Here is a 14,633-nt window from a genome sequence, read left to right as displayed (position 1 = left end):
ATTTCTCATTTCTGTACATTTTATTTTCATCTCTATAATTGTTATTTTATAATCCTGTTCAGTAGCAGAAACTAGATTCATTAGTGCTCATGAGGTCCTTTGTGTTCCACCATGCCAGCACCCACATCAATATAAAATGTCCATCTACATTTCCAAGCATTCAAGGTTAGCCAGTCTTTGGAGGGGATACATATGTAACCACAGTCTAAAGCAGGGGTCAGCAACCTATGGCACATGTGCCATGCAAGGCACTGGAGTAGAGCAGCCTACAGCAGCGATCATAGTTCCTGCTTTTGACTTGTACTTTGCCAGCCCTGTCCCCACTGGACTCCAGGGAAACCACCCACGCTGCTAAATACACACAAGCTGCAGAAGATGCCTCCTCTTCAAACAAATAATACAAACAGTCCACACACAAACACACACACAGTCCCCACAAACACACCACCACTGACAATCCGCATACATTCACACAACCCCATAAGTAGCCTCACATGCAATACCACAAGCGGCCCCTTCACACAGCCCACATTCATAGGTCTCATACACAATACCACATACTGTGCATGAACATATACAATACAACTGTCCACATATGCACAAATACAATGCTACAAAACAACTGCAGCACCCATAAATAACACAAGCAGAATACAGTAACGTTCAAACCTCAATTTAAAAAAAATAGGACCGGCACACCAAGGGACTTCAATTTCTTGTTTTTGCACAGTATTACTAACTGTCTACCTCTGGTCTAGAGTATACAACAAATTAGTTAGCAGTATCCAATGCAGAAAGGGCCTATATTTGATTTGTGTTTCTGTTCTTATCAAATTATTGGCTCAACTACTTAAACATATTCCTAACTAGTCCCTTCAAACCTGTGATTCCCCCGTTTGGTTTGTATTGAATTCTACCGCCTCTCCTCAATCACCTAACCCCTTTGCCAGACCATATTTTGGCTTTTCATACGCTTTCAATTTTGTGGTTCCAGTTAATATTTATTTATTATTATGTATTTATTTTTATTTATGTGCTGTTCACACCCTATTGTGAATTGTAAAGCACTGCAGATTATGTTGACACTAAATAAATGCTAATATAATAATACTTGCTAGAAATTAATTCCTAAAGTATTGCTTTGTTGTTTTTGACAGTATCCATCCAAATCTGAGAACAACAATTTACTGCAATGCAATAGCTAATGGAGGAGAAGCTGAGTGGAACTTTGCATGGGCTCAATTTAATGCGTCAGACAATGCACAAGAATCAGACAAACTGAGGTCCGCGTTGGCCTGCAGCAGGGAGCCCTGGATACTCAACCGGTGAGAACTGAAAGTGTAATTATAAAGTGCTTGTTATAATATAGTTTATTAACTGTATGTTTAGTGTATATCACCTCTTACCACAAAGAAAAGGTGAAACAAAAATAAAACAAAGTTTAAATACAGTAAAGAAAGGAAATAAAATAACAACTTCCACTGTGTACTTCCACCTCCCAGGTGGAAAACTTTAACACTCCAAAATATATTAATAAAAGAAAAAAATTTGATCCGGCTAAATAATTTACAGGAAAGGAAAACGATGTATAGTGCAAAAATGCATATAACAATAAAGTCTGCGCTTCATATGGTTACACTCACAAGAAGATGGAATGTGTATCACTTTAAGTGTGTCTCCTCTGATGTAAGTGGGGGGCCAAATGACCTCTTGTCCTCTTTGAAATCGTCCAAAGCGGGAATAGACTCAGGAATCCAGATGTAGTTAAAAGGATATTTCTATTGTAGCCGCATAATTACAAACATCAGTTAAAATGTTTAATAACAGCACAAACAACAACAACAAAACTAAACAAAAGCAATAATTTATATAGTTATCAAAATGTATATTGACTTTTAAATAACAAGAAAATGATAAAATAAAATAAGCATATAAAATTAAACACTAAGCATAACAGGTTCATGGGAAGTGTTAAGAAAATAGATATATGATAAAGATGACAACCTACAAAAAAATGAGGATTGGAGAACTCAAAAAAATTGACACGGTGATTCCAGATCAGTAGATGACTTGTTACATATTAGAATGCCTAAGCAGGGCCGGTGCAAGAATTTTTAGGTACACAGGTATCACTCCCTTGATGTATACAGAGGCGCCACTTACAAACAGAAAGATTATTGCTTTGGTGCTTTTTGATTCTCAGTCATGCCACACAATACTGTGAGCCGTATTGCTTTGGACTGGATTTTCCTCATTTACCTTGATCCTGGGCATTAAAATTTACAGTATCGTGTGTTGTGTATGAGTTAATCACAGAGATCCACAGCAAAAAAACAGAAATGTCTTTTTTGAGTGTATCACAAATCGGTAATGTGCATAGTAGATTATTACAGAGCTCCACACCACACCTATAAAAATGAATGTGCATTTTGTATAACACTATCACAGAGCTCCACTATAATAAACCTCATAATAATGTGATAATGTGTGGTGGCTGTGTTTGGTCTGTGTGTGATATGGTTCATGTGCATGTGTTGGCTGTGTGTAGTGGGTGTTTAATTCATATAATAAAAAGCTGTTTTGCCTCTGCTCTTGTTTACTTTTTGTTGTTTGGAGGGAGCTAAATTCCCTGGTGGCCCGGTGGTAAAACACATGTCCTGTACTTATGACTGGTGCACTGCAGACCCCTCCTTCTAGTCTGGTGCTTGTTACGAGTCAAAGTTCAGGCTAAGAATCCCGGTGTGAGTGCATTGACTCTATAACTGGGCACCAAAACCATGAGACAGCAATTATAATAGTCTGAACCAGACACAGGTGCATACCATGCACTCCACCTACGGGTCACCAGGAATTAAATTTTTATTTATTATATTGTTGAACATGTAATATATTGAAAAAAAAAAAGTTAAAGGACCACTATAGTGCCAGGAAAATATACTCGTTTCCCTGGCACTATAGTGCCCTGAGGGTGCCCCCACCCTCAGGGACCACTTCCTGCCGGGCTCTGGAGAGAGGAAGGGGTTAAAATCTTACCTTTCTCCAGCGCCGGGCGGGGAGCTTTCCTCCTCCTCTCCTCCTTTCTCGCGAACTCATCGGCTGAATGCGCATGCACGGCAGGAGCCGCGCACGCATTCAGCCGGTCGCATAGGAAAGCATTTACAATGCTTTCCTATGGACGCTGGCGTCTTCTCACTGTGGTTTTCACAGTGAGAAGCACGCAAGCGCCTCTAGCGGCTGTCAATGAGACAGCCACTAGAGGCTCTGGAGGCTGGCTTAACCCTCAGTATAAACATAGCCGTTTCTCTGAAACGGCTATGTTTATAAAAAAAAGGGTAAAAGCTAGCTGGACCTGGCACCCAGACCACTTCATTAAGCCGAAGTGGTCTGGGTGCCTAGAGTGGTCATTTAAACAAAGGGAACAAAATGCTAGAGAGACTTGGCATTACAATGACATAAGGGAGATGGAGTAACAAAGGGTTAGGGGAAAGAGAGTAACAGGGAATTATGGGGCAAAGTGATACAGGGCTAGGGGTGTAGAGTGACCAAGTGATAGCAGGGTTGGGGATTAGGGGACAGAGTGACACAGGACTAGGGGAGCAGAGAATTAGGGGGACAGATTAGCACAGGGCTATGAGGATAGGGGGCAGAGTGACACGGGGCTATGGGGACAAAGTGATACATGTCTAGGGAAGCAGTGTATTCGGAGGACAGAGTGAAACAGGGTTTATTGGGCAGGAGATTAGGGGAAAGAGTGACACAGGGCTAGGGGGACAGTGACCCATGGCTAGGGGGCAGGGAGACAGTAACACAGGGCTAGGGGGGCAGGGTATTAGGGGTACAATGACAGGGCTAGGGCGACAGTGACACAGGGCTACAGGGGCAAGGGATTATGGGGACAGAGTGACATAGTAATAGGGGGCAGGGATTAGGGGGCAGAGTGACAGTAATAAGGGGCATGGATTAGGTGGACAGAGTGACATAGTAATAGGGGGCAGGAATTAGGGGGACAGAGTCACACAGGGCTAGGGTGCAGGTGGATAGAGTGACACAGGGCTAGGGGATTAGTGGGCCAGTGACACAGGCCTTGGGGGCTGGGGGACATAGTGACAAAGGGCTAGAGGGCAGGGGTTTAGTGGGGCAGTGACACAGACCTAGGGGGCAAGGGGACAGTGACACAGGGCTACAGGGGCAAGGGATTATGGGGACAGAGTGGCATAGTAATAGGGGGCAGGAATTAGGGGGACAGAGTCACACAGGGCTAGGGGGCAGGTGGATAGAGTGACACAGGGCTAGGGGATTAGTGGGCCAGTGACACAGGCCTTGGGGGCTGGGGGACATAGTGACAAAGGGCTAGAGGGCAGGGGTTTAGTGGGGCAGTGACACAGACCTAGGGGGCAAGGGGACAGTGACACAGGGCTAGGGGGAGGGGGCATAGTGACACAGGGCTAGGGGGCAGGGGGACATAGTGACAAAGGGCTAGAGGGCAGGGGTTTAGTGGGGCAGTGACACAGACCTAGGGGGCAAGGGGACAGTGACACAGGGCTAGGGAGGAGGGGAACATAGTGACCCAGGGATAGGGGGCAGGGGGACATAATAACCCGGTGCTAGGGTGCAGGGGATTAGTGGGGAAGTGACAGACCTATGGGGCAGGGGAATATAGTGACACAGGGCTAGGTGGACAGCGTGATACAGGGCTAGGTTGGGGCATAGTGACACAGGGCTAGGTTGGGGCATAGTGACACAGGGCTAGGTTGGGGCATAGTGACACAGGGCTAGGGGGACAGTGATGCAGGGCTAAAGGGCAGGGGTACAGAGTGACAGAGCTAGGGGGAAGGGGATTAGTGGGGCAGTGACACAGGCCTAGGGGAAGAGTGACATATGACTAGGGGGGAGGGGGACAGTGACACAGGACTAGGGGGCAGGGGGACATAGAGACACAGGACTAGGGGCAGGGGGATATAGTGACATAGGGCTAGGGGGACATAGTGACACAGGGCTAAGGGGACAGACTGACAGGGCTAGGGGGAACAGTGAAACAGGCCTAGGGGGCAGGGGATTAGTGGGGCCGTGACTAAGGCCTAGGGGGCAGGGGGACATAGTAACACAGGGCTAGGGGGGCAGTGACACAGGCCTAGGGGGCAGGAGATTAGTGGGGCAGTGACACAAGCCTAGGGGGCAGGCGGACATAGTGACACAGGGCTAAGGGGAAAGGGATTAGGGGTACAATGACACAGGGCTGGGGGAGGGGATTAGGAGTACAGTGACACAGGGCTAGGGGGAGGGGATTAGGGGTAGAGTGACAGGGCTAGGGGGAGGGGATTAGGGGTAGAGTGACAGGGCTAGGGGATTAGGGGTACAGTGACACAGGGCCGCTCTCCTTACCTCCTAACTGGTGATGCTGCCAGGCCCATCAACAGCTCTGTCTGTATTCTGTCCAGTGACTGTCAAGGCAGGGGAAGCTGCACACTGGGCCTGAGCTTAGTTCAGCTGAGACCACTGGGGAGTTGGAATGCAGGGAGGAGGAAGTGCCCCGCCCATCAGACTACTCTGACATAAAATGTGAGTCACAGGCAAAGGGAAAAGGATTCGGATTTTTGCACCCCACCTCGTGTTGCGCCCTAAGGCGGCCACCTGTGCCGCCTTATGGACGCGCCGGCCCTGTGCCTAAGAGAAGTATAAAATGTAATGTTATAAAAATAGAGTGAACTAATGTTAAGTTAGGAGAATGTTGCTCTGTGTTTAAAAGTATTTAGTATTTCCTATATAAATGGGGTATAGACAGGGCAGACTGTCATGGCTGTACTAGAGGAGGAGAAAAAAATATATTAATATATTTATAAGGTGGGAGAGGAGAAGAAAAATATAAATAATAATAATCAAGAAATGACTGATTGTTGCTGCTAAACAGATAGGAAAATCCTTCCTCTTTCCTCTAAACCAAGCATGTCAAACTTGCGGCCTATGGGCCGCATGTGGCTCACAATGAATATTTTTTTTGGACCGCCTGCCCTGGGGCCGCTTTGTACTGTTTCTTGTCTTCCCTCCCACAGCCACAAGGGGGCAGAGTGGTTGTCTGTCTGCAGAGCAGGCCAGCCACTCCCCCTTTCCTCCTGCTGGCAGTGCCAGAGTAGCGTCTGGCCTGCTTGAGGACCGGCGGTTAGTAGAAGAGGGGCTTGGGGGGACCTTCCTGTGTAGTGTGTTAAATTTGGGAGGGGGGGGCAGTGTATTAAATAGCGGGAAGGAGGAGGCAGTGTATTAGAGTGGTGGGAGGGAGCAGTGTGTTAAATTGGGGGGCAGTGTATTAAATAGGGGGAGGGACGGGGGCAGTGCATTAAATTAGATAGGTGGGTGTGGGTGCAGTGTATTCAATTAGAGTGGAGTGAGGGGGCAGTGTATTAGATTAAGGGGCAATGTGTTGGATTTGTGGGCAGTGTATTAGAATGGGGGGAGGGGTTAGTGTATTAAATTGAGTCTGCTGATTGGGCGTGCAGCTTTTTGCCACACATGTACAGTAGCCTCCCAATGCTTTCCTATTGGAAAGCATTGGATTGGCTTAGATCATCAAGTTTGATGACCTCAGGCAAATTGAAGAACACACTCATAGGACTTCAAAATCAACACGATAACATCATTTGTTGTTTTACAGCTGTGCAACAGCTTACATTCCCCATTTCAGTCCCATTACCAAACTTTTCTTAATATGTCAAAGTAATTGGACTGAAACATTAGTTATATGCAAATGCAAGTCTCCTTAAAATAAATTTGCTCTTTGAAGCCCTACGAGCATGAAGACGTCCAGTGTCAGTTAGGCTCTTTTTTTATACAGTACTTTTCAAAATAAACCTACGTTTCTATAAAAACTGAAGTTTTAGTTTTTTTTTTGCAGCCCATATAAACTTAAAACTTGTTTATTTGGCCCATGTTAGCTGTTGAATTTCATAGGCTTGCTCTAAACAGTTAAAATAGTGTAACAATGCTTTCATAAGCACAACTTTCAGACTATTAATACTTTATTTGGATCTATAAAATTCACACATCTATCATAATTAAACATCGGCATAAAAAATAACATGCGAGAAGATACAATACAGTATATATACAAAGACAATATGCTAAAATATGTGAGTAAAAAGCAGCTCTCTATTCAGTAAATTACTGATGGAAAGTCTCTCTTTTTTGTCTGTTTACTGTGTCCACTTTTATGAGACAATTCAATGTATATATAATTTACAGAATAGAGGTGCTTTATACGCTCATATTTTTACCATATAGTCTTTGTATATATATATATATACTGTATTGTATCTTATTGCATGTTATTTTTTTATGTTGATTTTTAACCATGATAAAATATTAATAGTCTAAAAGTTGTGCTTATGACAGCTTTGTTTAACTATTTACCTTCTATTATATTTTTCATTTATTCTGTTCTCGTGGAAGACCTAAAGACACACTTTCCCTTTCGCTGGTGCACAGACCACATCAAATATCTGGGTCTGGGTCCTTAAGAATCTATACCAGCTGTACCAATTGAATTTCCAACCACTGCTATCCCTCCTCTGCTCGGATATGAAATTGTGGACTACACCACATTTTTCATGGACCGGACGCATCAACTCCATCAAGATGAATATTCTCCCTCGAATCCTATACCTGTTCCAGACCATCCTGATCGACCTCCCATCCGCCTTTTTCGATCCCTTAATTCGGCTCTGAGAAAATTCATATGGAAGGAGCGCAGACCACGTATATGATTGGGACACCTGATGAGACCAAAGGGGGAAGGGGGACTTGGCCTATCAGATATAGTGGGTTATTACAAAGCAACGCACCTGTCGAGAATTGTAGCCTGGCATGAAACAGACACGAGAGGATCTGGACAACGTGCCAGACGACACAGCCCAAAAAATTGACACGTGAACAACCCTTTATTGGGGCGACTCTGAAGGTTCGGTACCAGACATGCTTTCGTCTCTCCCTAACAACGCTAACCGGACCGATGTACTCAGTCACAGGCAACCCGGCATTTCCTGCTGGACCGGATGTGGGGGCCCTGGGGTTCCTGTGGAAAGGACGACACAAACGCCTCTCAAAACTCTGCAAGAACAGCACTCTGATACCCCTGTATGAATTCTTGCAAGACAGCAAACCAACTATGTTTGAGCGTTTTCGGTATCACCAACTGATCCACTTCCACAAGTTGGTTGCTCACCAACTGCAACTTACGAGACCTCTGCTCCCTTTCGAGGAGACTTGCTCGAAAGGTGAAGGCCTCTATTGGGGTATATCGGTCCTCTACACACTCCTGCAGCAGGCGGATGCAGTACCTCCTATGAAGTTCCAGGCGCAATGGGAATAGGCATTATATTCACCGTATACTCCACCTGAATGGGACAAGATGGCCTTGTGCACGTCCCTCAGCTCACGATGTGCCAAATATCATGAAATCAACTATAAAATACTCACTCAGTGGTACGACACACCACAGAAGATTCATAAATACCAACCAGCAGTCCCTGAGCAGTGCTGGAGATGCGAGAGGGAGGTGGGAACTTTCTGGGCATGCCCACTCATAACACCGTACTGGGAACAAATATACGAGGCAATGCGGGAGATGGCTGAAGAGGGGGTTGCTTTTGACCTGGCAGATATCCTACTCAACAGAACAGACCTACCCATATCGAGGTATAAGAAAACGGTGTCCCGACACCTCCTAACAGCAGCAAAATCACTGATCCCAGCATTGTGGCGGCAGAAACATCCATTAACGTTCCAAGCCTGGCTCCAGAGAGTGGAGTAGATCAGACAAGTGGAAGCCAAAATAGTGGCGGTAAGTGGAAGGCTGGAGAAACAGGGGGAGATCTGGAGGATGTGGACGTACTACCTGTGCATCAGGGACGATCCCGGAGACGAACCCACCGGGTTAGGGGTGGAGTGGAGGACCTGAGCGCACCTGTGGCGTGGTGGATGGGGGGTGACCCGCGGGGCCAGGCACTCCAGCCCAACCTGTTCCTCACCCCCGTCCCTTCTTATTACAACTAATTTCACCATACCTTCTCCCTCTCCCCTCTATCTCTTTCCTCATGTACGTATAGCGGAGCTAACCTAACAATCCTACCTAATAGGGTGCACCCGCCTTTTCGATCTCTCAATCCTCAGCTGACACTCTGATAGTGACAACCCGACTAATGATATCAGCACGGCATCTCACTCCTCCTTTGGGCGCATAACATACGGGAGGCGAGGCTCATTTCGGAGACACTTAATGGGGACTCTTCCTTAAGGTCCGTGAACTGGAGGCAAACATGCCAAGTTCGAGCGGGCTAGAAAGACTCACAACACCCAGGGGCATATGACATATGACAGACAATAGGTGGTGAGAACAGACGAGTCTCCGCGGAAGAAGACTAGCTACCAACAAGACCCGCACTACACCGGGACACCTGACACACACTACAAACAAACACAGGGAAAAGGCAGGGGGATCCATGGGAGGTAAGAAGGGGACACAGAGGCTAAAATATAATATGGTAACACCTACACACTCCCTTTACCCTCCAAGGGAGGTGCAGTGATCCTCAGCAAACTAGATAACTAGGGGTCATGTAAAACGAAGTTCAACCACCAATGCGTGAACATATCCAGCCACCTAACCCCTGATGTGTATGCCTAGATGGGGGGAGCAGCCTGAAAGATGTACCCACTTGAGCTTATGTACCTTAAAGCGTTGTTTAAACACTACTCTATCTTTTCTTTCTGTATCACCTAATGTTTTGAAAAATATTCTAATAAAAAATTTACTCTGTTCTATGTAATTTATTTTATTGACAGATATTTTAAAAATTATATTTAAAATATCTTATATATATTTATACACGCCCTTTGTTTAATGTCCTGAATCTATAAAACCTCAATAATAAATCAGAAAAATCCTGAGAGTGAAGATGCTAAAGTAATAATGTGATAAACTTTGAAAATCCATTTGAACACTTCCTTCATTTTATTTACAGACTCCTGCGATACTCATTGGACACCAGTAAGATTCGCAGGCAAGATGCCATCGGTACCATTAACAGTGTTTGCAGTAACGTGGTAGGACAAAGTCTAGCTTGGGACTTCATGAGAGCCAATTGGAAGACCCTCTTTAACATGTAAGTTTTTGCTCATTAGAAAAAAAATAGAATGACAGCCACTAAATTTTTGATAGCTGAACACATTGATGAGAAGTCTCCTTTTAAAAAGCATTAATTAGTAGAATATTCTAATATCTTTCTGAGTGTTAGTTCCTTCAGTTGCATGGACAACTTAAACCAATATAGTATTATTTTTACCATATGCAAATAAAATACTTTGCTAGGAAGATCTAAAGTACTAAAAGTGAGGTAAATAAACACGGAAGCCAGTGGAAATAGAACCAAAGGAACATCCTTTACATTTTTGCACACTTTTTTAGAACAGAACACTTAAAATGTTTCCTAATTCGTCCATTAAAGCTGAGATAAGTCAAAGCATTAGCAAACAATCCCACTTCACAGATTGGTTTAATTCCTGTCAGTTCAGAATTTTATCTTTCAGAATTTGATAAACATATGGTAACCTTGTCACACCTTTATCAGATGTTGATTTATAGAAAACAAGTTTATTCAACAATGTGATGCTGTAGAGAATAGACAAGAGAATTGTTGAATTTACAGATGTGCTCAAAAGTTTGCATACCCCTGGAGAATCGGTAATATATTTACCAATTTTAAAAAAAACATGAGTGAGCAGGCAAAACACATTTCTTTTATTTCTTATGGGATTCATATTCAACTGTAGGTTATAACAGAATGGCACAATCATAAAACAAAACATGGCAGCAGCGAAATAAAAATAAATGAAATGAAACATGTTCAAATGTCTGCATACAAAGTAGTTCATAATACTGTGTATTGTCCCCTTTACCATCAAGGACAGCATGCAGTCTTTTGTAATAGTTGTCTATGAGGCCCCTAATTCTTGCCGGTGGTATAGCTGCCCATTCGTCTTGGCAAAATGCCTCCAGGCAATGCAAAGTCTTTGATCGTCTTTGTGAAGAAAATAGACTTTGTTCTGTATTTTCTCCTATGTTCGGGCTTTCTTTATACAGTACTTTGGACATATTGAATCTTTTAGTTTCGTAGTTTGAAACTACCGAACACCGACCACCCTCCTGGCTCATTAACTTCAAAGGGACCATCTATTAAGCGCTCTCTGGGCGGCCGCTGTTCGTTAGCCGAATGCCACGTGGAACAGAAAACGGCAGCCATCTTGTTCGCAAAAAAGGAGGCAGCGGGACTTGGTCGTCGAGTGTCTGGAACCACCACTGAAAACTACCGAACACCTGCTTCCTTTAGTTGCCGAACAGCCAGGAGAACGCCATTCGGTAGTTATGTTCATTCAGACAAGGGGAGCAATCGCTCCTATGAGCCAGGGGGATTCATTTGGGACTTTTATTCGTTTTTGTGAATTGACCGACCGCACACACTGAATTCATGGAACTGTTTTGGGCAGGAGCCTCGTGTGTGGTCGGTAAATTATGACTTCCATGTTTTTTAAGAACCCCTGAACCGATCTGGGTGAAATTTGGATATGTTGGTCCCCCAAATTTGTGGGGATACCCTGTGTGGAAAGTAGTGTTCCAACATTTGGAAAAATTGTGTGCTCTCTGCCTGGGGATAATTGATTAATTCCTTAACTTATCTCAATATCTCCCAGGCAGAGAGAGGGCGGGGGCTACTGTAAATCTGCATGCTGATTGGTTATTGTATTTGTTTGCTGTGGGAGGTCCTCTTGCAGGAGGATTTCTCATAAAAGCCAGTGTGGCATCACCCTTCATGAAGTCTAGGCTCATGTTTGGGGGGATATTCTATTCGCTGGGGAGAATCATCTTGGAAGCTGCATTCATCTACACTATTCCTCTACTTCCTATGGTAGCTATAATCACTATGGTAGCTATAATCACTTATACTCAGCTATTTGGAAAGGAATAGAAGGAATAATCACTTATACTCAGCTATTTGGAAAGGAATAGAAGGCCGCAGTACCATAACCACTGCAGGTCTTAACAGTCTTGCATGAACCGCACGTTTGAGATCTCTCCAGAGTGGCTCGATGATATTAAGGTTAGGACACTCTGATAGCCACTCCAGAACCTTCACCTTTTTCTGCTGTAACCACTGGATGGTCAACTTGGCCTTGTGCTTTGGGTCATTGTCATGGTGGAAAGTCCAAAGCGTCCCATGCGCAGCGTTGTGCAGAAGAATGCAAATTTTCTGCCAGTATTTTCTGAAAACATGCTGCATTCATCTTGCCATCAATTTTCACAAGATTCCCTATGCCTTTAGGGCTTACACCCCCCAAAACATCACTGAGCCACCACCATGCTTCACAGTGGGTATGGTATTCTTTTCAATAAAGACCTTGTTGACCCTTTCTCCAAACAGAGCACGTATGGTTGTGACTGGCCTTTTCAAAGCTTTGGATATCTTTTTATATCCCTTTCCATCTTTAAAAAGTTTAATTACCTTGTTATGCAAGTCTTTTGACAGTTCTTTTCTGTTCCCCGTGGCTCAGTATCTAGCCTACTCAGTGCATCCACGTGAGAGCTAACAAACTCATTTACTATTTACATACAGGCACTAATTGCAATTTAAAAAGCTACTGGTATGGGAAATGAACCTTTAATTACCATTTTAACATGCGTGTGTCACCTTGTGTGTCTGTAACAAGGCAAAACATTCAAGGGTATGTAAACTTTTGATCAGGGCCATTTGGGTGATTTCTGTTATCATTATGATTTAGAAAGGTGCAAAACAACTATGTGATTATAAATTGCTTCATATGATCACTATCCTTCAATAAAATACATTTTTATGCATGATGAGTCATATTTTCAAAATCAATGCCAAATTTCACAATTTCTGCCAGGACATGCAGATTTTTTTTAGCACACCTGTATTGGTTTTAAGCCAAAAGATCTAAATAAGAATTTTAAGACTGTTATTTTTCTGTCATGTAAATGGGTATTTTCTAATATTTCCGTTTGTCTTGTCTTGCACTCTATTTAGACACTTGTTATCAATGTCTGACAAGCCATCTAAGAGAAGCAAAACTCTCCTTTGTTTGTGTGCTCCATGTAATATGTGAAAATGTTACATTGTTTTAAATTTATTCCTGTATGCATTTTTTTTTTTTTTAATTTAGGTTTGGGGCGTCCTCTTTTTCTTTCAATAACTTAATTGAACGGTTGACTAGACGGTTCTCCACTGAATTCGAAAAACGTCAGGTAAGAAGTCGTAGGATGTATCTCTAGCTGTTCTGTTAGTAGGCACGATAGGCTACACATATTAACAGTCAGTTAACATCAAGGTTTTTTATCTGCCACTTAGGAGGGTCATTCTTGGTATAGGTGCTTACTATTTTATTAAATATATATATATATATATATATATATATATACTACCTCCTAGTGTATGTTAAGGTATTCAATGGCAAGTCCCACTCTCCGTAATGACCTCCAAACATAGTTCTGACAATCGGACAATTTTTTTACTCTCCTTAATGTCCTTCAATAGATAGATCGTACTGTCTTGCATTTATAATTTAGTGATATTATCTTTGATACTACCTTCTCTTATGGACCCCTTATACGCTAGAATTCAATCGTGTGTGAATGTTTGTTATTCTTCGAGGTTTTATTATCCAATTTTTGTGTGTGCTTTGAAAACTTACGTATATGAACATTTAGCTAATAAACCCCTGAGATTTGATTCTTTGGCAACTTGAAAGGGACACTATAGTCACCTGAACAACTTTAGCTTAATGAAGCAGTTTTGGTGTATAGAACATGCCCCTGCAGCCTCACTGCTCAATCCTCTGCCATTTAGGAGTTAAATCCCTTTGTTTATGAACCCTAGTCACACCTCCCTGCATGTGACTTGCACAGCCTTCCATAAACACTTCCTGTAAAGAGAGCCCTATTTAAGCTTTCTTTATTGCAAGTTCTGTTTAGTTAAGATTTTCTAATCCCCTGCTATGTTAATAGCTTGCTAGACCCTGCAAGAGCCTCCTGTATGTGATTAAAGTTCAATTTAGAGATTGAGATACAATTAATTAAGGTCAATTACATCTGTTTGAAAGTGAAACCAGTTTTTTTTTTCATGCAGGCTCTGTCAATCATAGCCAGGGGAGGTGTGGCTAGGGCTGCATAAACAGAAACAAAGTGATTTAACTCCTAAATGACAGTGAATTGAGCAGTGAAATTGCAGGGGAATGATCTATACACTAAAACTGCTTTATTTAGCTAAAGTAATTTAGGTGACTATAGTGTTCCTTGAAGTGCATGAATACAAATTTGGAGTACATATTATCTCTAGCTGCTTTCGCTAATAAGGGTACTCTCTATCCCCCTGTAGAAGGGTTGGACATTTTGGACAGAGGTTTTTAAGAATATTTATGTATTTTTAGTCCACTTACACTTGTGCACTTTGGGAGTGTATCTTCTTATTTTTTTGTGCATATTGGAATTTTAAGAGCTCATTGTTGCCTAATAAAAATTAACTATGTTTTTGCCTTATACTTGTTGTTCTATTCCTTCCTTTTGTATTTCATAT

The 14,633-nt window shown here is 43.0% G+C and overlaps 1 protein-coding gene across 1 annotated transcript in view; it reads left to right on the top strand.

Annotated features, from left to right (window-relative positions):
• Positions 1–14,633, top strand: part of LOC134603184 (aminopeptidase N-like) — an 89,901-nt gene that overhangs the window by 72,801 nt on the left and 2,467 nt on the right. Inside the window, exons 18-20 of the mRNA XM_063448917.1 lie at positions 1,158–1,325; positions 10,011–10,151; positions 13,225–13,306. Of these exons, the coding sequence (XP_063304987.1) occupies positions 1,158–1,325; positions 10,011–10,151; positions 13,225–13,306 (391 nt within the window). The remainder of the gene's footprint in view (positions 1–1,157; positions 1,326–10,010; positions 10,152–13,224; positions 13,307–14,633) is intronic.

The sequence above is a fragment of the Pelobates fuscus genome, chromosome 3 (genome assembly GCF_036172605.1).
Source record: "Pelobates fuscus isolate aPelFus1 chromosome 3, aPelFus1.pri, whole genome shotgun sequence".
Classification (NCBI taxonomy): Eukaryota; Metazoa; Chordata; class Amphibia; order Anura; family Pelobatidae; genus Pelobates; species Pelobates fuscus.
Note: the sequence above shows the minus strand (reverse complement) of the source record. Positions and strands in the feature narration are given on the sequence as shown.